The following is a 24,800-nucleotide window of genomic DNA, read 5'->3' as shown; positions in this document are numbered from 1 at the left end:
GTTTCCTTTCCCGTTTTAGTTCCCTGATCTCAGAAATCATAATCAGATACATTTTATATAGCCCAAAATCTCAATCACATTGCCTTAGTGGGCTTTAGAATCTGTACAGTGAGCGACATCCTCTGTCCTTAGACCCTCGATTTGAGTGAGGAAAAACATACCATGTTGAGAGAAAAAACGGAACGGAAAAAAAGACCTCCGGAAGAGCCACAGAGGAGGGATCCCTCTGCCAGGATGGATGGATGGAAAAGATGTTGCATGTACAGAACAGAACAACAAAATCACAGTTTAAAAACTGAATTGACAGAATATCTGATATAGTCATTATGTAAAGTGTGTGGATCCAGGAGCATGACTGAGCAGGCTGATGCATCGCCAAGTGGTGCCCCAGTCACACGACCTCCACTCCACCGTGGTGGTAAAATCAATTCTACATAATTATTTTTCTGAGAGAAATGATGGCCATAAATCATACTTGTACATACAGTTGACATAAACAATAATAGTATTCTTTGAAGGTGCCCTGCAGAGAGTGCTTTTAATCAAACAAAAAACTACATTTACATTCAGTGTTTCTACTTTGCGTCTTACCAAAGCTGCCAACCCAAAGCGTCATAACTTTTCCCTGGTCCACACGCCCTCATCGTCAAATACTAACAGCTTCATTGTATCCATTGTTATGGTGCAAGCTGCAGATGGATGGCAGGAAGTGATATATCACACAGTATATACAAGAATGGATGTAGTGGTACACAAGGTTCCTTGGTGATACACAGGACGTACTATCAAAAACTCTAAATGTCAATGGTTTGTGTAATTTATGGTTGCCCAAACCTAGGTTTGTCATCTGGAGGAGTGTAGTTATATAATAATATTTGTGCAGTGACCACTTCCTCAAAGGGAACTTGGTAACTATGGATATTGTGTAGCTAACTGCTTACTTTGTAATGTTTAAGTTATTGTTTTTTCTGTTCAACAGTATGTTGTCCATTCTGTTTTTTACTTCCTCCACCTGAATTTCCCACATCATCAGATTCACTTGACTTCAAAAAACCTATTGGAATTACAGGTTTCTCTGACAGTCCCAGCATTAATTAAAGTATTTCACTAAAAACAATGGATTTCACTGATTCATACTTACATAAAGGTTTCAATGTTAGAAATTCTAACTCATCCATAAACGAATGGCACAGCACAGGAGGGCTAACCCCTCAGGTCAAGACTCTGCTGTGCACTTCCATCTGAAGGAGAAAAGTCATTCCTTTGAAGCCAATATTGGCCAGAGAAGACAGATGGTTGGAAAGAGGAGTAAGAGAATCCATCTATGTCAAACTGGAATGACCGTCTTTGAACAGAGGAGGTGGCCTATGACATTACTTATCACCCACCTGCAATGCAGTACTGAGTTCCCTCCCCAGACAGCTTGACAACCATTCACACCTGGGCTCACCGAGCCCTCAAACCTGTCCTTAACGACTCTGTAAGGACACTCCCACACAGAGTTTAAAAGCCTGCAACTCCCCTCCAGTTAGTTAAACTGAAGAAGCCTCTTTGATGAGAGGTGAAACGTCTTCAAGAAACTGAAACAAGTCCAGTTGCCTACGATACAGCACTTAGAATTACCATGACCTGGATGACTGAGAACCTTCATCCAAATGTTGGAAATGTTTAAACATTTTTGCATTGCGTTTATCGCTGAAATGAATGATCGATAAATCACTGAAGTCATTTATTATGCAAAGATATCTAACAATTACCAATGCAGGGATTTGCTGCTTTTCTCTGTCGGTTCAGGTTTTGATTGTTGGTCATAGTAAACAAACATTTAAAGACTTCACTTTGGGCAATTTTTAGGGTACTTTTTCATTACATTTTGATATTTTATAGACGTTTTTATGGACACAAATGAATGATTAAACAGATTTAACAAAATAATTGAAGTTGCAATTAAAATCTCTGTCTCATTCATTGCTGCCAGTGTCAGATCAGTTCAATTTCAACTTCAGGCTCAGAAGGTGCTGTGACTTTTTCTGTTATGTCAGAGAGTGGCTCTCTGCTACATTAAAGCCTGGTGAACTTTCCGTAATTTACTAAGCCAACAACTCCACCTCCTTATCTCGCAACCCTAAATAAATCTTCCTCTAATGCTAACACAGTGTTATTCTACCACCTGCACCAGGATACAGTAGTGCTGATGCTGCTGAATCAGAACCTAATATATGATTGGACATTGTTCTGCCCTTTTTATTGTACATTGATTGTATATTTTTCAATGTGGTCCATTTTGTGTATATTTCATGCACAAAACTATTTAGTGATACACTCCAACAAACAGAATATTGGCTTTAACATGCGTCACAAAGGAACTAATAAATAGCGCATGGCTTTCAGTGGATGTTTTTCACAAACAGACAGCCATGTGTCCTCTCATTTGAAATCCCCACTGACCTACTGTAGCTCCTTTGTTATTTCTGGAACAGCACTGGTTCCTTTTCACAATCCTCAGTTGTACCATACTGTGAGTTTTTCTTTCTTCCAGCAGCAAGCAGTTCACAAAAAAGCCCCGATGCTGACACAAGACGGTTTTTGTATTAAATCTCCCAAAGAGCTGAACATGCTGAAACATCAATATACTGCAGTACAAACTAGCATCCCCCATTAACCCAGCCCCTAGTCTCCACTATGACCTTGTTTAGTTTCTATAGCACATAGCCCTAGGGGATGTTGTTGTGTTTCCTTCCCAGTGCACTGATCTACTCCACGGATCAGGCAATTGGTTTTCTAATGAAGGGAGGTGAGGGGGAGCAGTTTACATATAAGGATGGCATAACTGCATAAAATCTGCATGAAGGGCTTCCAGTGAGGACTTTCTGCAGCAGATGGGATAAAATCATCTTGGATTAGGAGGTCTTTGATTATTGGCTCGCTGACTTTGGTCCAGAACACAGCCCTGTCTTCCTTCGATGGATTATCTTAGTTATATTTTAAGATGGAAGCCAGAACTGTTGTTTTAATAGTCAGTCCACAAAAGAAAACCTGTCATATTTATAAAGAATTAAAGATTTGAGTTGCTAAACTCAAACCAGCAAACAATCTGGTTTGAGTTGCTAAACTAAAGTACTGAGTATGTTTAAGTACTGACGACAAAATCTTTCTTTGTTATGTGATGCAGGTAAGATTGAAGATGAAGCAGTGGGGATGGAGATTATTTTTCTGGACCACAGTGAGCTGCTGGTTTCAGAAGTGTTTGGCCCCATTCTGTATACAATCCAGAAAAGTTACATAACATATACACACGACTATACTGGACACTTTTTTCCAGTTATTTTTTTAGGATCCGTGATAGATTACTTCTGATGACAACCAAACATTTCTTAATTTGCTGCTTCATTATAAAAGGTTTTTGATAACTAAATATCAGCAGCTTTAATTTGGAAGCATTTTAAGGAAATGCATGTGTGTTTAGTACTGCACACTGTCATCAGCCTAAGGAACAGGCAGGTTTAATGGTCTCTCTGAAGACAAAAGCTTTCTTTGTTGTGTAATGCAGATAAGATTGAAGATGAAGCAGTGGGGGATGGACCACAGGCACAGAGGGCTCCTGAACACAATAACAATGTTGTTGTATAGCTTGTTGCACTAAGGTTCAACTACAGAAGAATTACACATTTACTCAACAGCTAACTCAGAAAAGCACACACACTCCATCCAACAGCTCAACTTAGCTACTGACTTCATCCGTCTCTTTTCTCACTGCAGAAAGATCTCTTGGAATAAGAAAGACGTTTATGTGCATCTGATTGTAACCGTGGAATGTACTTTCATTTCAACATAGCTGGTCTTAAATGTGTGTATTGCAGAGACAGCACCCATTAGAGAGAATACAAAATAGACTTTTTGCAGTTAAATTGGTACTGTATAACTTCATATAAGTAAAAATGCTTAAAAGGTAAAAACTGATTTGTCTCCTCATTTAGAGTATGTAACCCAAACCCAAATGATAATTTATTATTACACTTTTCCCCTCTATTGGACAGCTGCCACTGAGATTAAGTTTACTGCAGTTTTCGCTCACTGTATGAAAAAGTTATACTTTTGGGGATATTGTCCCAGTTTCTGATACGGTTTTGGTGTTTTCAGTGTAATGTTTAATTGACAAAGTTATGTTATTTTCTTATAAATGTTTCACAACTGCAACATTCTCTCATAATTAGAATAATAACAAAAACTATCATAATGATAAGAAATAAATCATTAAAACATCTCAAACTTAGTCAAGTATGTGCATCTCTTAGAGGACAGCAGTGTGTGTACGTATGTGTTTTGCTGTCAGCAGCATCAGTGGTGGTATTAGCCGTGTAGATGAGGCCCTACAGAGCAGTTTAAACTCATTGATTGTCTGGGTAAAGCGCTGCCTTTGTTTTCCTGCTCCTATTGATTATATAGCAGTGGACAGGACACACAGTGGACGAATAAAGTTGCCTGTCAACAAAAGCGGAAGATGAGTGAGTTAGCATTTTAAAGGGTGATAAATAAACCAGATTAGAGGGAAAAACAGAGAGTCAACTGACATACACTGCTCGGAAAATTAAGGGAACACTTAATCATCACAGCATAACACCAAGTCAGTTAAACTTCAGGGATATCAATCTGTCCATTTCGGAAGCACAAGTGATTGTGAATCAATTTCACCTGCTCTGGTGCAAATAAAAGTGGCAACAGGTGCAATGGAGAGGCAAAAGCAAGACAACCCCCAAAAGGTAATGGTTTTGCATGTGGTGGCCACAGACAATTGCCCTATCCTTATACTTCCTGACTGATTCTTCTCTAGTTTTGTGTTCTGCTAGTGTCCTTGTCACTACTGGTAGCAGGAGGAGTACCTGCAGCCCTATCAGGTTACCACAGGTAGTCCCGCTCCTCGATAGCACATCCATATGTGCGCTTGCGAGAAGGTTTGCTGTGTCTCCCAGCACAATCTCAAGAGCACGAAAGAGATACCAGGAGACCGGCCATTACACGAGGTCACACATGTGACAGGTATGAAAGAGTGGAGATGCCATGGTGGACATTGTGCTGTATGTACCATCATCCAGCATGACTGGTTTGGCAGTGGGTCAGTGATGGTCTGGGGGGGTCATATCCTTGGAGGGTCGCACAGACCTCCATCTCATAGCCCTGACTGCTGTTAGGTCTCATTAGAGACAGAACACTGAAATGCTACCATAGATGAAGAGGGAGGTTCTGGTGAGGGGGTGTGGGATGTAAACAGTCGGTCACATGTTGAAGACTGTACAGCGTAGAGAATTAATAACAATTTTGCAGCACAGTTTCATAAAGGCATATTTTAAGCAACACTATGGCTGAAAGTAAAACTTGTTAAAACAACCACTAGGCTGGCCAAAGGGTGATCATCTTCTAGCTCTACACAAACTGACTTTAAACAACAGTTTCAATCCAAGACATCAATCCTACAATAAATATATGTGTTGGCACTGTATCAGAGAGGTGTTGATGCAGTGGTCATTTCAAAACCTTTCCGTTGTAGTTGGCACTAGTGGTTAGTGCTGTTGCCTCACAGCAAGAAGCTCCTGGGTTCCAGACTCTGCTGGGGCAGGGTTCAGTGTGCAGAGTTTGCATGTTCTCCCTGTGCCTGCGTGGGTTCTCTCCAGGTACTCCAGCTTCCTCCCACAATTTAAAAGACATGCAAGTTAGGTTAATCGGTCACTCTCGTTTGTCAGCCCTGTGATGAACTGGTGACTTATTCAGGGTGTACCCCGCCACTCACCCGAAGTCAGCTGCGATCGGCTCCAGCGAATTCAGATAATGAATGAATGTAAGAAAATGTTATATGTGGTCTGCTCTGTTGCCAATTTATTAGGTACAACGTCTTCAATTAATCCTCACTTCATAAAGGTTATAATGTTCAGCTTTTGTTGAAACTGTTTGAGAGAGGTGCTGCCTTAACTGTGTGCCCATGTCAGAGGATGTAGTTTGTGGTGCTGTTTAATTTATATAAAGAGTTGTTTCTATTATTTTGTCCACACTCACCTCTGTCACTGAGGATAGACTAAATAACAGAAACACCTCTCTGTATATATTACTTTTAATTCTTGCAGCACAGGCTTAATGAATACGGCTGGTTGTTGACGTTGAATGATCTCAAGTTTGGAAACTAATCCACAGCACTGTGTGTTGCTCTGTATTCAGACAGCCGCCTCTAAAGCTGCCCTCTGTTCTCACTAATCCATGCATGTGCCTTTTCTTTGGTTGCTGCTACAAAAGTCAGCGACACAACACACAGAAACTGGTTGGTGTTTCTCTGTGAGGGGAACTGAAAGCTGTGCAAAGCAAGGCATAGATGGTCATGTTATACAGTCCATCCCTCACAAGTGGCAACAGGACAAGCGTCCACATAGGTTCTTACCACAACCGCGGCAAATTATTAATTATTAACTGAGCTGCAGGTTATCTTCAAGCTCCCCTATACAATAACAACAGTGCTAGTGTTTTTAAGGTATTATGTATACCAGGAAATCAAAATACTGTTTCAGACCCCACTATCCTTTCTACCCATTTACCTATGCATTTTATTTTCATTTATGATGGAAAGGAGTGTTTCTATTTAAAGCTGCACTAAAAGATATTTTATTTTTTCTGATTTTAAAGGTGTTATTGATAACATTCAGCCATTAAATGTGGCACTCCATGTCACAACCCTGTGACATGTAACAGGTGGAAACCGGAGGAAACACGTTAAAAAAACCCTTGCAAGGATCGCAACGCCTCTTTTGGATCTGCAGCGCCCTCATGCTGTATGAATTGACACACTGGCGCTGCTCGGTTAAGTGGGAACAAACAAACTGGAGAAAAGGCGAGCCTTCGCTACAGCGATAATGCAGAGTCTCTGTGTGAATAGGGCTAATGTTTTGTGCTCAAAGAGAAATCACGAGATTTGAGTGAGCAGCAGGGCTTCCTGCTCTCGCTACTTTCAAAGCGATCCTTGTATAACGTGACTACACTCTTACAGTAGGACCCACTGACCAGAGTGTGCAGCAGTTACAGTTACATTTATATCTGCCTGTATTGTTGCTCATGTGGTGGGACAGGGGTGTCATGCAAGCCAAAATCCTGGGGGTACACATTTAGAGTAGGAGGCATGGCATGTCCATCTTTTTCCAATTTCATCTGCTGCTGGTAGTTGTTGTGTCCTCATCCACAGATAGCTATTGCTGATTTTGTCTGACCAGTGAATATTAAGAATTCTTCTGAGGCAGTTGTTGATTTAGGTCTGCACCTTATTGATTGTCATCTTCAACTTCACCAGGTCTCGGTGCCATAGAGCAGCACTGATATAATATTAGATTTGAAAATTCTTATTTATGTTTGTTGCTGTATCCCTCTAGAATGCCAGATGTTACTGAGTTGTACAAATGCTGCCCTTCTCTTGCCTATTCCTGCTTTAACCTCTGCATCTCTACCTCCCTGCTTGTCAATGATACTCCCCAAGTAGGGGAGGGACTCCACCTCTTTGAGTCTGCTGCCTTCAAGTGATATCAGTTCCTGACTGCAAATTTTCATCCTCATGATTTTGGTCTTCTCTTCATAAGTCTTAAGTCCTACTTGTGAGGAGGTACCCGTAAGTGTTGTAGTTTTATCCTGCATCTGATGGTGGTCGTATGACAGTAATGTCAGGTCATCTGGCTGTGTCTACAAATCCCATTAAATTCTGTTCTTTCTTTGTTCAGTTGTTGTTTTCATTACAGTGGTATCAGTACAGTATACAGAGTTACACCATCCATCCAAGTCATGACTAGCCAACGAGGCAGAAGAATAAACAACTGTGTTGAGGGATGGTTACTAACTTTGGCTTGCACTAGCCAACTATCTTGCAAACAATGCAGTATTTCTCAACGCAAGTGTGAATAACTAATTGCATTTCATTTTCACACATTTGAAGTGTCATGTGCACTTGAAAAACCTATACTGTACCTGTATATCAACCCAAACCAATACTGTAGGCAAAGGAAGTTTGTGACTTTATCTATCCATCTATGACATAGATACATTTGACTCAAAATAAAAGAATAAATAAAAATATAAAAAAAATAAATACTGTATATAAAAAATATCCCAACTACACTGCCTGGCCAAAAAAAAAAATCATCACCTGGAGGCTAATCAGAAAAAAAGGTTTCAGTTTGCTAGGGAGCATAAAGATTGGACTCTGGAGCAATGGGAAAAGGTCATGTGGTCTGATGAGTCCAGATTTACACTGTTCCAGAGTGATGGACACATCAGGGTAAGAAGAGAGGCAGATGGAGTGATGTACCCATCATGCCTTGTGCCTACCATACAACCCTGTGGGGGCACTGTTATGATCTGGGGTGGCTTCAGTTGGTCAGATCAAGGTTCAGCAATGTTATGTGGCAAAAAATTGAGATCAGCTGATTATACTGAATGACCAAGTTTTTCCATCAATGGATTTTTTCTTTCCTGATGGCACAAACATATTCCGAGATGATAATGCCACAATTCATCAGGCTCAAATTGTGTCAGGCAGCATGAGACATCATTTTCACATATGGGTTGGCCACCACAGAGTCCAGACCTTAACCCCATTGAGAATCTTTGGGATGTGCTGAAGATTTTACTCTCCCATCATCAATACAAGAGCTTGGTGGAAAATGAATGCAACTCTGGACCGAAATAAATGTTGTGACATTGCATAAACTTATCAAAACTATGCCAAGACGAATGCGAGCCATAATCAAAGCTAAAGGTGGTCCAATTAAATATTGTGTGTGTGACTTTTTTTTGGCTGGGCAGTGTAGATCAAAAATCTGGTGCACTGCCACTTTGTATGGGGGCTGACATCTCTGTGTTGGAAAATAGTAGGCAACACGGGACTGACCATGAGGTGAAAAGGGGAGTGGTCAAAAGTAGACAAATATCAACTTGATACAAATTAATATTAACTTTGCCAAGAAGCTCTGAGTATGCAATTAAATGTAATAAAAGCTATTTATTTATTTAGGATTTTGGCAGCTCAGTCCTCCACAGAGTTGTGTCACATAGTGTAAATATAGTATAGTATATATATATATATATATATATATATAGTACAGTATAGTATATAGTTTGAATATATGTTTAGGGAGGAAATATTATTGTTGTTACTGTTGTTCCCTTGTCTCCAAGATTACAGATACAGACAAAAATTAAGCAAATCCACAGTCACTGCTTACTCTTCTAGCAGATACTAGATTTTGTCACTCAGCAGAAAGGGAACACTTTAAAGCCAGAATAGATAAGATGGATAACTACAGGATAACATCGAACTCATTCAGTACACTTTTCTTTTATTAGGATGGAGTAACTAAAGTATTGTAGAACCGTGGGAAAACGTTCATAAATAGGTTGAGATCAGTGCCAAACATTGGACTAGGCAGATAGAATTTTAGGGCAACTCTGCGTCGGATTAGAAAATGTGTAATTTTGGTGCCCTCAGGAGATTATTTGGTGGAAAGACACATTTTCACTTTGAGTGTATAAATGATATAAATAATTTGAAAGACACTATAATCAAATACACTTTATACATACAGGTTTTAACGAACATTCAGTAGGAGCTGACTCAAAAAAAAAGCTACAAAAAAAAATGGAAAGGAGACTGTCCTAATTTTTCTTCATTATATCTTCAAATAAACCATCACTTTCTTCTCTTTGTGTCTTGCAGTTATGGCAGGATTATACATGAGCCAGAGGCACAACAAAGAGAAAGAGACTCTGATGACATCAAAAGAGGACATCCGGGATAATGTCATTCACTATGACGATGAGGGTGGCGGAGAGGCGGACACTCATGCCTTTGACATGGGCACTCTACGCAACACACACCCGCAACGCACCAGCACTCACAGCAACACCTCCATAAAGGAAAAAAATGGCTACGGAGATGGGGTTCTGCTGCACCTCAGCAGTCGCTCTGACGACATCAGGACACCTGACATCCACTGTCAAACAGCCGGTGTCATTGCTGCCATGAACAAGGCCCCACTGTCTTACCGTGGCAGAGTGACGGAGGGTGATGCTGAAATGATCAAGGAGTTCATCCAACAGCGGTTGGAGGACAGTCAGCAGGGTTATGCCGCCCCGCCCTATGATTCACTGGCGACCTACGCCTATGAGGGTGAGGGCTCGGTGGCTGGCTCGCTCAGCTCCATCGAGGAGTCGTGGGTAATTGACGATACAGGGGACTTTAGCTCACTTGGTGACTGGGGACAGCCGTTCAAAACCCTGGCTAGTATCCTAGACAGACCGCCGCCTACTCTGACTGAGGAGAGCTGAGAGGAAATTGCACAGCAGAGAGAATTTGGATGGCCATGTGGGAATCACCATTCTTTTCTAGTAGTGTTTTTTTACTGTGGCAGGCACTGGCTAGAATGATGTGAGGACTTTTTAGAAAACTGTCCGTGTGAAGTATAGTTGTGGACTGGTTACCTAGAGAGCTGAGAATCTAGTTACAGTTGCGTGAAAAGGTAACCTTGATAGCTCCTCAAAGTGCCTGAGGTACTATACGTATGTTTACATGTATTTTAATTCATGAAACTTAATAAAAAATATCTTCAACTAATATTTTGATTTCAACATCAAATTCTTAAGTCTCATCAAGACATTTCCCATAAGTGATTCAACCAACTATTCTAGACCATCCACCAGGCAGAAGCGCCCCAGATGTGGCTTCGCAGACAATGTGCACCAAGTCAATTTTAGTTCCACAGAGCAGACCAAGCCAGGCAGGAAGTCAGACCCAGAAACAGCATAGAACATCTGGTCAATTTTCACACCCTGTACAGATGGGATTCACTTCACTTTTAATCTCAGCAAGACAACAATATGAAATGCTTCTGCTGAGGTATGGTGCTTTTGGAGGAACAAAACCAGGCCACACACACGGCATCATGTCTGGTGGAAAAAGGGCATTAGCCATGCTAGGAAAGGCACTGGGGGCTCAGTTGGTAGAGTGTGTGCCCCACGTGTGGAGGTTGTGTCCCCGTTGCAGCAGGCCAGGGTTCAAGCCCACCTTTGGCCCATTGCTGCATGTCACTCACTTGTGTTACACTGTCACTTAATTTTCCAGGCTTCGATAATTTCTCCAGAACTGTGGTGAACATAAAGCAGGTGAGGTGACTGGAGAAGGCAGAGCGCGTGAAGCAGCTGTCTCAAGTGTGCTCTGTGTGCCGTATAGCGGTCACGTTTACTGTAGCCATAATACACACAAAAGCACCATAGTCAGGTCTGATACTTTGGCATATGCATCAGCTCATCTGTATTTAGAGCCAATAAGCTAGCATGCTGCTATACTAAAATAAGATGTTAACCATGGTAACCACCGCCTGCTTAACTTGAGCATCCTTCCTGTTTTAGACATTTAAAGATTCATTTATCTGTATTTTCTTCTATGTCGTGTGATATCAGCTTTTTTCTGTGAACCATAGCTTTTTATACTTTATCTGCTTGGCAGCAGCTTTGGATGTTGAGCAAATATTTGGATTAGGCAGACACCAGACAAAACAGAATAACAGAATACAAATAAAAACAGATGGGCTTCTCAGTTAGAGCTTTCATTTGGTAAGCTCTGAGTCATTAGTCTGGGAAATTACTTCAGTTTGGAGGAGGACGCAAGTGTTGAATCCTCAGCTACAGGTCACATGTTGACACTGATGAGTGGGCTGCGTGCTGATTGCTCCTGTTTTTGTGCACTGGTCATGATGCTGAGACAAATATAGGATTACATGAGCCTCAGACTCAAACCTGTGTGTATTTAGGAAATTGTGATTTTCCTGTTTTCACCATTATCACTGTCCACATGTCACGTACTGATATAAGTGACTTTATGTTTTCTGTATTGGCTTCATTTAGATTCATAGTCTCCCTTCAAATCCAGAGCCATCATGATGCGAAAGGGCCCAAGAGTTGCTTTACTTGCACAACATATATGTATTAAGTAATTTATAACACTGGACTGTTCAACAATCAACAATAAATTACTATGCGTAATGTGACAGGTGTCACTAATGACAGAGATGTATCATCAACTCTGCAGTTCCCCTCAGATTTACAGAACGTGTTGGCCTCTTCCGGCTTGTTTTATTTGTGATGTCCACAACTTCTGACAGAGCTTCCATTTCTGAAAAGTAAAGCCAATGCGGAAGTGCCTTAAACTTGCATTCTTTCTAATGGCTAGCAGGGAGAGACTCCACTGGTTTCAAGAAGTCAAATTATATGTAAGCTTATGAGAAAATTACCTTACTTAATTATTAAGTAAACAGTTTCCTAATGAGTTTATGGTTTCAATCACTAGTTTCAAGTCTTCTTCAATATAGCTTGAGGTTTCACAACCGTCATCCACAATGGGTGACACATTGGCTTTATCCACTATTTATTATACAGTCTAGGTTAACACTAGAACGGCCATGAAAGTCATTTAGACAGTTTTCAAATTTATGTGTTATAACTTTGTTTAATTAAAAATTGCAATACTGCTGGTACCTGACTTTTCCTAAATTATACTAAAGGAAAGAAAATGTGATAATTTTTTACCTATTTTGGCCGCATATTAACCACACAGATGTTACCACAGTTTCAGATACTTTTTCGCGTTGGGAGATGCATCTAGGTTGCTAGGCCACTATCATTGTCTCTGTCAAAGAAAAAATCTTCTTGCCTACAATAATTAGACTAAATATTCCTTATACATGAAGAAATTATGTTGTAATCCATAATTTCGGAGCAAATGGGGAGAATTATGCATGTCGCTGCCGCCTGAACATGCTGCAAAACTCAAACAGCGACAATTCAGATGGAGGGGATCTATCAGAGGATATTGATGACAATGACTCTTCCTGGGTGCATGTGGACATTTCATCCCCATCCTAATCAGAGAGCGACTCTGAAGACAATGCTGAAGAGAGAGAGAGAAAACAACCACTTTCATCGCAGGTCCATTCACGGCTGCTGCAGGTGAGCTCCGTTCCACTGCCCACGGATGCTTTTCTGAGGAAGCACAACAGAGGAGAAATGAGAGCTGCTGATTACCGTTCAGCACCCAAAGCTAGCTGAAATTTTGTGTTATAGCTCACAAATTTTGACACTGAGGACTTTGACTTAGGCTTCTACAAATAGCAATGTGTCCAACTTTTTTTAGTTTCATTTTTTGCACAATAAAAATAAATACACAAGAATGAAAATGCTATACAGTTCAGGGAGAGGCAGAAAACCCAGTGGGTTTATTTGGAGCCTCCACCAAAATAATGTAAAAATTTACAAAGTGAACTCAACATACAGATAATAGAAGAAACTAGGATGATTACATAGTAGCGAAAGCACATACGTAGTGTGATGTTGTGTGATGGTGTGTGTGTGCTTATGAGGGGATATTAGTTTAGACGCCTGTATTGACTCCTGAGCAAGCAATAGTAATAATACATGTCACTATAACTGAAACACATAAAATACATGGGAGATAATGTGAGAGAGCAGAAAACTAATATTTGTATGGTGAAAAGTTTGCAGCTCACGCTAAGCTAATTAGTTCAGTCTTACAATCATCAACAGTCTCCTCGACTTCAGATATTATTATTTCTATATATACTCCATTCATTCTATATTGTAAGCTCTTGACGTCCCTGAACCTGTACCTGCTATTGAGCCAACTGGAGTGCTCAAACCATCCTTGGATTCGTCTCAGCAGGAGGCAGCTTTGGAGAAGGTAAAGGATGCAAACTGTCCTTCAGACAAGTGAATGTTCAGGAAGAAGACAGAGCCAAAATGTCCTCACTGAAGCTGCTGGACCCACAGCGCATGCAAAGTGCAACATTAAAGATGCTCTCACCACCTTCTTGTGTGTGTTTGATGATGGCATGCTGATGCACATAAGAGACTGCACTATAGCTGAGTCACATTGGCAACATTGTAACAGATCATAGGAACTGACAGTGGCTGAATTGAATGCCTTCAAAGCCCTGTTATACATATGTGGAGCAGTGGCGGATTTAGCAATTTGGGGGCCCAAGGCGAACTTAGCTAGGGGCCCTCCACATCCTTTCTTTTCACACAAAAAAAGTAGGAAGGGCCACCCAAAAGGCACCTTTCAGTACTTGCTCTAAATAAAGAGTGAATGGAATGCGAGAATTAAGTTTCAGATATAACACGTGTATGTCAAAATGCCAAATATTAATTTTTTCGAAAAATCTCACCAGACATGCGCATGTGTGTGTGTGTGTGTGTGTGTGTGTGAGTAAGTGATACTGTGCGTGAAGTGTGAGTGAGATTGCAATTACAAAATTAACAATTACAATATAACAATAGCAAAACAATGTATGCAAACAGTCATACAACAGTAGTATATAAAGTGTATATGAGAGGAAGGGATTGAGATGGGGAGGGTTTGCAATGATTAATTATGTTTTTGTGTGTCTGTTTGTGTGTGTGTGTGTGTGTGTGTGTGTGTGTGTGTGTGTGTGTGTGTGTGTGTGTGTCTGTTTGAGAGTGTGAGAGAAAAAGAGAAAGAGAGAGTGAATGAGATTGCAATTGTGGAATTACAATAACAATAACTACAATTAGTGTGCAATGTATTGCAAAAAAATTACATAACAAATGTATGCTCAACAGTAGTAGTTTTCATATTAATGAGACACAGGAGCCTTGCACATTGGCAATAGTGCTCTCAGCCCAGCACTTTTTCCAGGTTGAAGAGTCAACAACTTTTGGGTGGACAGCAGGAGAAACATGGCGGGAGCAAAACGAAACTGCTCTGTGGCCCTTTGCTGCATGTCACCCCCTTCTCTCTCACCCTGTTTCCTGTCACGTCTGAACCGTCCTATCAATAAAGCCATAAAAAGGCCTCTCATAATATCTTTCAAACTGTTGTCATTCCCAGGTCGTCAAATAACAACGTTTTGTCTCGTACAGATGCAAAAGGTACCTTTTAGTAAACCCATCCATGACAATATTAAAGCCAGTCAGCTGGCTTAGTATAAAGAGTGAGCTAATTATCACATTCTGTTTTGTTTACATTTTACAGAGGGTCACAACTTTTTTAGAGTCTGGGTTGTATTACAGGGAAACTGGTGTAACTCCTGTTTGTGCTGATCAAACAGCTGATGGGTGTTAGCTTCATAAACATTGTAGGTGACCAGACGTCCCTGTTTCCCAGGGACAGTCCCTGTTTCTGGTGGCCTGTCCCCAGCTGGAACTGTGCCTGGAACTGTTTTAACTGTGGGCAAAGCCAAATAGATATTGACTGTGGTGAGAAAGACTGGGCAGCAGAGCTTATGGTTGATGTCTTAAACACGTGCATGAAAACTGCTGTGGAAAATGTTAAGTGAATCCACACCATCACCACAAATCCCTAACCCTTTTTAGGCCACGTACAGTGGGGAGGAAGAAGAGGAGGAAGATTGGATAGCAAGAAGAGAGATGGAGATAAAGGAGGGATGGTAAAGATATGATTACAGAGCCAGCAAATGTATTACTCCAGATGGAATTGGGTGATGTCTACTGAACTGTATATGACGATGTCCACAGTGACACATCTTGATGGATGATGACATTGTTGTTTAAGGGGGCGTGGGGAGTGTGAGTCTGAGTTAATGTAAGGCAGGAATTGCTCATTAGCAAACCAATGTAGTTTCCCGCTGTCGCTCTGACCATTCCATCTCACCTAGCTGAGAAAATTGTCTCCAGCTATCACCAACATAAATCCCTGTGCTGGGTTTTGAAAGGGTCTTCGTCTCCACACAACATGTCTGCAACTTAGCTTTGTTCAGCCAGAAGCTTGAAACAAGATTATGTTGAGGTAGCTAAGCTAAGAAAACACAATAACAACAACACGATTGAGCAGCAACACATTTCTTTTCATTTTCTCTTTTACTTGTCACAAATGGCAAAAGACTCTTGCCTAATGGCAACTGTGAGGGAACACACTACTTTTTGTGCTCTCTGGTGGAGAGCTGATTAAATCACGAAATCAGACTCAGACTGTCAGCCACTGGCAATGGACGATGGCATCATCTGTCAGCCAGTCCTAATTCCAAACAATGTTTTTGAGATAAAATACAAACAAGCAATGGGAATCTGTTAACATAACTATTTTTTCTAATAGTGTACTATTTTTATTAAAGATTGGAGAGGATGGAGAAGTGAGTGAGAAAGTAAGATTAGAGAGTAAAATGAATGGCTTTTTTTTCAGGAGCAATTTGGGGTTCAGGATCTTGCTCAAGCATACTTCGACACTCAGCTGGGGGAGCTGGGGATTCGAACCAGAGACCTTCCAATTGCTGGACAACCCGCTCTGCCTCCTGAGCTACAGTGGCCCAAATATCATATATATCTGCCATTAGTACACAATTCACAGTCAACTTGCATGGTAATTTATTACAGTAAGTCACCATGGTGAAAATAAACATGATACCAGAACTGTTAATAATGCCCCCAGTTTTCATTTGAGAAATCTGGTCACCTTAAAACACTGGCAGAAAACAAATGAGATTCATTTAGTAGCAATAAACACAACGCATTGGGACACTGATACCTGTGCTGTATGCAGAGCTCAATCAGACATTTAAATCCACTGACAATTTCTCTCTCACAATTGATGGACTGCACTCCCCTTCCCTCACATCCGAAACCTGGGTGTCATTTTTGATCTTCGAACAACACGTCCAACACATCAACAAAACAGCCTTCTTTCATATTAAAAACATTGCCCGCTTCCCTCCATCCCTCTCCTTCACAGCTGCAGAGACTCTCATACACGCATTCATCACTTCCAGACTGGATTACTGCAACACTGTCCTCTATGGTACCTCATCCAAATCCAAAGGACGTAGGTTTGGTGTTGATATTGGTGGGGACAGAGGACATCACAGATTTTGAATGCGAAGCATTTGCAAAGCGTGCCCTGCCTGGAGGTTTTAAGGTGTCTGCTGACACCAGAAGGGCAGAAAGAGAGAGAGGAGAGCAGTTACACAAGTTACATTACCGCTGTCACAAGTCTAAATTAACCAAGCTCAGAACAAATTAGTCTACAGGGCCATAAGTGAACAGCAGAGCTCAACAGTCAACGGCACTGATGGTTGTTGTTTTTTTTGTTTTGTTTTTTTAAATTGCAATGACCATCAAGAAGGCAGTTTAAGGGCGCTTTCACACCAACAGCAGTTGGTGCGCACTAAACAGTCCATTCGAACCAAAAGCTCTTAGTTCGGTCCGTTTTCGTCGGTGTGAAAGCATCAATCACACTCGGGTGCGCACTAAATCAAGCTGACCGAGACCTCCAAAAAGGGGTGGTCTCTGTCTTTTTATGTAAGGTCAGAATCAGAAGAACATGCTTGCGCTTTTTTATCATAGTGTGCTGTGCTGATCAGCTGTGTTGGGTTTTACCAGCGCACAGCTGATCAACACACACGTGTACATGTTTTAACCTAAATTGCGCAATTGCTTACCCGCCGTTAGCGTGTTTTTTTTTTACAGCATAACAGATTCTACAGCCTAGAAATCTAGACCCTAGCGTTCTGGCTTGTCAGGCTATAGCCTACTTTGTAGGTCTTTGGAAAGGTGCTTGTCTCATCATCACCATGACAGCACTTGTGAAAATAGCGCGTCTCCTCTCCCTGAAATGACGCGCTATACGTCTTCGGCGAATCCAGTACATCCGCATTGTTCTCCAGCCGCAGCCGCGACTCAGTCTTAAATTGGATATTTTGCCAGAAATGGCTAATATTGACAATACAAAAAGCAAGGACCAGCGCAAGTAACAGTGTACGAACTTGTCGCTCCATTGTGAAAGTCCAAATTGGCGCTTATTTCTACCGGTAGATGACGAAACGTCATTCAGACCAATTTTGGTTTGTTTGCATGTGTGAACGCGGACCACACCGCGGTCTGTATGCTACAATGTAACAATTTTACTGCCTGGTGCGGACCAAATAATCGAGCTAGCGGTGTGAAAGCGCCCTAACAGAGACTTCATAGTGCAATCATCAACAATAAAGTACTGTAATCACAAAACAAGAAATTTCTGACCAAATATGTCAGCTGAACAGAAGTATGGAACCTTGAAAAACACATTTTAAGGCAGGTACTGTTGCCTTTTCAAACCAATGATCTGTACATTTGTATTTACATCTAGGCTTAAACATAAAAAATACTATCCACGCCCTAAACACACAGCGCAGTGTCCAGCTCCTATTTGATGAATCCAAACACATTCCTACGCCTGTCTGTAACAACTGTTGACATATTTGTTTTACATCAATATTGTCCAGTTTGTCCTGGTGGATATGGCATACAGCAACGTTGCTCAGTCTCACTTGTGTCATTGTGGTTCTGAACCATGTTTTCAGTCTCCTGAGAGCACTGAAACTTCTTTCAGCCTTAGCTGATGAGACTGGGTTGACTAAAAGCAGCCTGACAAGGGTTTCAGCTTGATCAGTCAGGCCTCTCACTTCAACTGCCAATCTTCTCATCATATTTGCCACTTCAGCACTAGACTTGAAAGAGTTTTTGGACCGAAACGTGACCAGTTGGACTTTTAGATTCTCTGTGTTCAGTTCTGGGTACTAACAATGTCATTCACTTCTCCAGTCAGTAGAGTTTCCTCCAGCTTCTGCAAGACATCTAGATCTGGTTGGTTGAACTTCTCCTTAAACTGAACATCTACACTATCTTTGCATTTTGTTTATTCTGTAATGCTCCTCAGCTGACTTGGAAATGTGCTGTCTCTCCCCTCTTTGGTGAGGAATCTGAATGGGCACAATCCCAAGGGAGTCAACCATCTCTACTGCTAAATCAAAAACCTCCAGAAAGCTTTCCTCATTCCTTTTGCCTTGTAAGAGTGGATCTGACACACTCTGCTGCACTACTCATTCCTGCAATAGTTTCAGTTTGTTTTTGCAGGGACTTGCTCAACCACTCGAGCTCCTCAATCACTTATGTCAAAAGAAGTCCAAGCGCAGTGTTACCCTTTTCAAACGTCTCTTGCAGTCCATTTGCCCTCATACCTGTGGTAGATCCATTTGATCTCACTGGCATCTCCTACAAGCTAAACAATACACTACATATCGACTCTTTCTCTATTCCTGTCATCTTTTTCTTTCTTATTAAGTGATGCAACACAAGACAAGTGAGAGGGAATGAAAGAGAATATATATCTATATATATATATATCAGTGGCGGCTGCTGGTCTTTCAAGGAGGGGAAGCTCATTTTTTTTTTTTCCATTTTCCGGTCGACAACATTCATGATGTACAGCTTGCTAATGCTAGCAGCTGGAGCTGCTGCGCCAGGCTACTGTGAAGTGTGACCGCCTGTGAGTGTGAGTGATTGTGACGGGGGGAGAAGCTCCGCAGCTGCCGCTGCTCGTTGGGGAAAGAAACCGCAGAGTGACAGAACAGAGTCGCCAAACACAACGCTAGTAAAGTCTCCGGATCAGTTCAGAACAACAGAATGAAAAACTTGGAAAATGCTACGGTGGATGTTTATTCTTCAAGATCGCTGATTCGCTCATTTAGCTGTCAATCAAAAAAGGGTTCCGCCTCAGACAGCTCATCCAATCATCATGCAGAAGCCGAGCGTCCGGGCCAGCCCACTGCCCCATAGACCCCCAGAGACGCTGAGCGTCCGATGGGCAGGAAAAAAGCCCAGCATTTATCCAATGAGCGTCTAGTTTCGCTGCAGTGGAACAACCCGCTCTACGCTTCCCCATTGAAGTCAGTAGAAGCTGAGCGTCCGACTGTGTAAAGCGCTGTGGCGCTGCGGGGATGAATGAGAAGGAAGTTGCGCCGGTTACCTGTGATAAGTACTGTAGCTGATTCTGAACAAAAGATGAAGGCTTTCTTGCGCGTATTTAGTCAATGAAATGTACACACAGCAGTACATATTTCACCACTTTTTTTTTTTTTTTTTTTGGGTGACATTTTAGGGGAAGCTGAGCTTCCCTTGCAGTCTTAGAGCAATCGCCTCTGATATATATATATGTGAGCCTTGGAGCTCACAGGAAGGGCAGGAAGGAGGCAACAGCGCGGGATGAAGGTGGTGACAGTTTTATTTACCAGCCAGCAGACAAGGGTGGCTCACAATCATACACAAAACGCAAAGGAACAGCCGTCGCGGCTGAGGGTAACGCCCGCCTGCCGTCTGCTGTCGTCGGTGCGGTGCTCGGTCCTCTCCCAGGACCCAGCCTACTGCAAGAGACCAGAACCAGGTTACAAGCGTGCTTATATAGGTGATTGATTACCTGATTCTGTCCAGCTGTCTGAGCACCGGCTGAGCCACTCCTCCCTCTCCTCCAGCAGCCGGCGCCTCAACCACACCCCACTGCCACAATATATATATAAGCAGCTCTGGAAAAAATTAAGAGACCACTGCAAAATTATCAGTTTCTCTGATGTTACTATTTATAGGTGTATATGTGTCTGAGTAAAATGAACAGTATATATATATATATATACACGACATACAGAGTACGTGTGCCGTGTAGATATGGATGTGACAGTTATTATTTATTTTCAGGCTACGGTGAAAAGAAAGAAGTGTCTGAATAAAGTGGTTGTCTCCGATAGTCTGTGCATGTGGGGGTAATTGTTTACTTTAGCGTTATACGTTGTTTTATTATTCTTAGCATTCACACCTCTTTCCTGTGATATATAAGTGTTGCTGTTGTCATTAGATTATGCTGTATAAGTATCACGTCAGTATGACAAATATCGTAAGCGTTATTAGTGCCAGACATGTAGGCTATGTCATGCTGAGACGTTAGCAAGAAATAATTGTTGTCGGTCTCTATCGGTCTTCTAAACAATGCAAAAGTAATGTTTGTTTGTTCATACGTTCAATTTGTTCACGAGAGAAAGGTAAAGTACTTTCTTACCTGTAATTCGGCCACGGCAAGTGTATGACAGAAAAGTTCCAACGTGAATATTCCAAGCGCTACAGTCGCGCGCATCCACAAGAGTGGAAAGTTAAAGTGTGGAGCTATGGAGTTGAAACAGGGAGGGGAGGAGGGAGCGCAGCTGTTTCCATCCCAGTCTCATGCGTTTTTCACATTCTACAAACTCCAGCTTTAATTGAAATTGCTTCTGCTGTTTCTGTTTTATTCATTTGTAGAATTGAGTATGGACGGGATTATTGCTTTTTCTTTTTTGAGTTGCAATAGATTAGCCAGATATTTGCTTGATTTGTTACTGTATTGAAAGTTTTCATATTTGAGCTGGTGGATGAGGAACTGTCTTTTAGTGTATAATGGTTTCAAGTTGAGTTGATTCATTTTGTGTTTGTTCACTGGGGTTATTATTAAATTGGCATGTTAGGTGTTTAATTCTTGTCTCTAAAGTAGTTTCCTGTTCTTCTTGCTGTTATTTCTTGTGTGATGAATATGATATGATTATGAGATGATTGATGATTTTGAGCCTTTTGGTCTGTGTTCGGAAGCCACGTAGATTCCATGTTACAAAGATTGTGTGAATGATTCTGTGTTAGGTTTATCTTGTTTTGAATGAAATGGAAGAAAAGCAGATGGTTGGAGAGAGGAAATAGGGGTGGTCAGCACTGTAGTAATAATGAAACATATGCTTTGGGTGGTGTGGCTTGGCGTCATTTAAATGACTTGAATTGCAATTATAGAAAATGTCTTCTACTCTCTTTCACTTATGCTCCAGCTTACAGTCCGTAGACTCTGTCATTTGTCTTAAAACTGTGAAAGCATGTTAGGAGGATTCATTTGTGTTCAAAGAGTGAAACTCCCACTGGGGACTCTGAGGCAAATAAAAACAGTTAAGCAGTTGCAAGACCATTTTGTTTGTCCTTTGGAAATTGCCAAATCAATACTTGTCTATGTGCATCAAATCCATCTTCTCCTCTGCGGCTGCTGTGATGGAAAATAGATTTTGTTGATTGCTACGGCATAACAGATAGCCTCAGACAGTGGGGATGACCTTCACTTTATCAGGCGTTGATCTCAGCTGTGACAATGGACAACACCCAGCTTGGCAGGACAGGGTCAATTCACTTCTGAGTTCATTTTGATTTAAGAGGTAAATTACACCTGTGGTATGATCGTTCCAATCAAAACATGCCAGGATGGGGAGAAGATTGATATATGAGATGTGAAATGCCTTTGGATTTATATTGAAAATGGAAAATCTATTTCCAAGCCAACTTTATTGAGGAGCAGATGAAGCAGAATGCATGTATTTTGATGAAAAGGTAGAGGACAGAGCGAAACCACCACAGTGCAATACTTGTGGATGGGAATAAATCAATAACTTTATTTGTATAGCACTATTCATACAGCACAGTTACACAATGTGCTTTACACACAATAAAAACACACACACACACACACACACACACACACACACACAGCAACAAGGCTAAGGCTTACTGACAAAAATAACGTTTAAGATAAATCAGAATTGATATTTTTTTTCCATTCCTAAAGAAATTAGGAAGCATTTTGCAAGCATTTGTTTTACCTTAAGATCATTATATACAAAAACAGCCTGAAGCTTGTAAATTGCAGCAAACTTGCCACTGGCAGCTTCCACCTGAAGCTACAGTGGCTATCAGACTCTTGAGCACAAAGTGGTATGACGATACACGATGGGCAGAGGATAGCTGGTTAGCATGCTAACTTCAGTACACATCTCTCCCACGCAATGCATTAATGTCTTTAACATGGCGTCAATGTTACATCCCTGAACAGGGGAAGACATATCTTCAGTGAGAAACGACAGCGACTATTTCACTCTTAAGTCAGCATGTTGTTTTATTAATATTTTACGGCAGGGGAAGGCATAACTTGCGCTGGAAACAACAGTGATAGCTCTGCTCTCGTACATAGACCGGGAATCTCCTCTAGCGGCTGTTTACGGAAATTACATCATCAACAACTTTCCCTTTCAGTTTCCTTCAAAATAAGACAATATTCAAAATAAAAGAAATAACAACATGAACACTTACAGCATTATATTTGACACAAAATGCTTTTTATATCACCCACTACACACGCCCCTTCAAAAACAGATGCCGCCCCGACATCTTGCACCCAAAATGAAGTTTACTGTGGTTAACAGTAGCAAAATAAATATTCTTTCCTAGCCAAGCATCTTAACTATTATGAACATTTTGACACTCACCAACTCTGAAATTAACATTGTAACACATGCTGGCCATTTGTAACCATTTGTGTACACACTTAACAGTAAACCTACTCCTCGTTTATACAAGTTGCATTTAACACAAACTGAATATACTGTAAAACACAGAGACCTGAGGTGAACCTGATGGCGCTGAACGCGAAACACGTTGTTCCCTTTAATAAATGACTATAGTAAAGTCTATGTCAGTGTGCGGAGGATTTGTTTGTTTATCTTATCACACACGTTCCTGCTGCCTACCAGCACCTGACGACCTGTGGCTGTGCAAGGAGATTTCATTGATACTGTAAAACACATTTGCATGTTGACAGTCCATGTGCTATCAAATTTTCCTTTTAAGCAATAGCTTTCCGTTTACACACCCAACTTTTAGCATATGTAGCATATGTGGTCAGGGGCGTAGGAATGAGTTTAACATTGGGGGGGACACATCGGAAACCTGACAGATCCGTTAATGGTTTGAACAGAAATATGTCATAAATTAACTACACTGCAAAACTTTCACAAATGTATTTTATTCTAATAAAAAGATACACTTGTAAAGGTAAAGGAAAACACATTTTGAATGGCAGTAATGAACTGATAAATATCTGAATTTTCTGGAAAAAAAAAATGTTCTTAGTTGTATCTTATGTCTCAATGAACAGACGCAGATACAGGCAAAGGTTAAGGTGAAAGGCAAAAACAGCATCAAGAATTTTAACATATAAATCAACTTGTTTTTACTCTCGAGTGTGATATCCTTCCACATTTCCACTAGCTTACTGGTGTGTGAAGGTAAAGGTAAACAAAAAAGACATTTGAATGGATGTAATGAACTGATGAATATCAATTCCTGCGTAGTTTTCTGTCACAAAAGTTGGATAGCACTGTACAGTCTTGCATTCAATAATTTGCGTGCCATGTGATTTTTTCAGTGTCAAACATGTGCCGTGGCACACAAAAGGTTGAAAATCACTGGCCTAGGCAAAAGAGCCAAAATGTTTTTTCCTCCTGTCATTTGCAGCCACAAATTGCTTGCAAATCGACTTCTTGTCCAGTAAGTCAAGTTTATCCTGATGGACATGACAGACAGCAACATGGTTAAGTCTGTTTTGAGTCATTGTGGACCAGAGCCAAGTTTTGAGCCTGCGGAGGACACTAAAACTTCTCTCTGCCTCAGAGGATGAAACAGGGACTGCCAAAAGCAACCTGACCAGGTTTTCCACTTGCCCGAATAGTCTACGTACCTCTACAGGCAATCCACGAATGATCCCTGCAGCCTCTGCACTGTTGCTAAATGAGTAGTTCAGGCGAAACATAGAAAGCTGCACTGAAAGTGACTCTCTGTTCAACTCTGGGTATTTCTCAATGACTGCAGCATCAATCTCTCCACTCAGAAGTGTCTCTTCCAACTTTTGCAAAGTCAGCAAGTCATCCTGGTTAAAGAGCTCACTGAGTTGTGCATCGACAATATCCAGGACTTTAAAGAATTCCCCTCTCTAGTGGTCCTTGGCACTTTTAGGCTGATGTGCCTCAGCTCCTTCAATGAAGCATTTTGGGGGCGGTCTGGTCTGTGGAATGGTAATGGGCTTAACACCTAAA

The 24,800-nt window shown here is 41.2% G+C and overlaps 2 protein-coding genes across 2 annotated transcripts in view; both read left to right on the top strand.

Annotated features, from left to right (window-relative positions):
• The window catches only part of LOC311266284 (cadherin-12-like), a 96,561-nt gene extending 86,047 nt beyond the window's left edge, over positions 1 to 10,514 (top strand). Inside the window, exon 13 of the mRNA XM_084368574.1 lies at positions 9,737 to 10,514. Coding sequence (XP_084224700.1) covers positions 9,737 to 10,347 — 611 coding nt within the window. The 3' untranslated portion in view covers positions 10,348 to 10,514. The remainder of the gene's footprint in view (positions 1 to 9,736) is intronic.
• Positions 1 to 24,800, top strand: part of LOC311267010 (class I histocompatibility antigen, F10 alpha chain-like) — a 501,763-nt gene that overhangs the window by 127,266 nt on the left and 349,697 nt on the right. The window lies entirely within an intron of this gene.

This window comes from Pagrus pagrus (assembly GCF_965226575.1).
Source record: "Pagrus pagrus genome assembly, chromosome: 12".
Classification (NCBI taxonomy): Eukaryota; Metazoa; Chordata; class Actinopteri; order Spariformes; family Sparidae; genus Pagrus; species Pagrus pagrus.
Note: the sequence above shows the minus strand (reverse complement) of the source record. Positions and strands in the feature narration are given on the sequence as shown.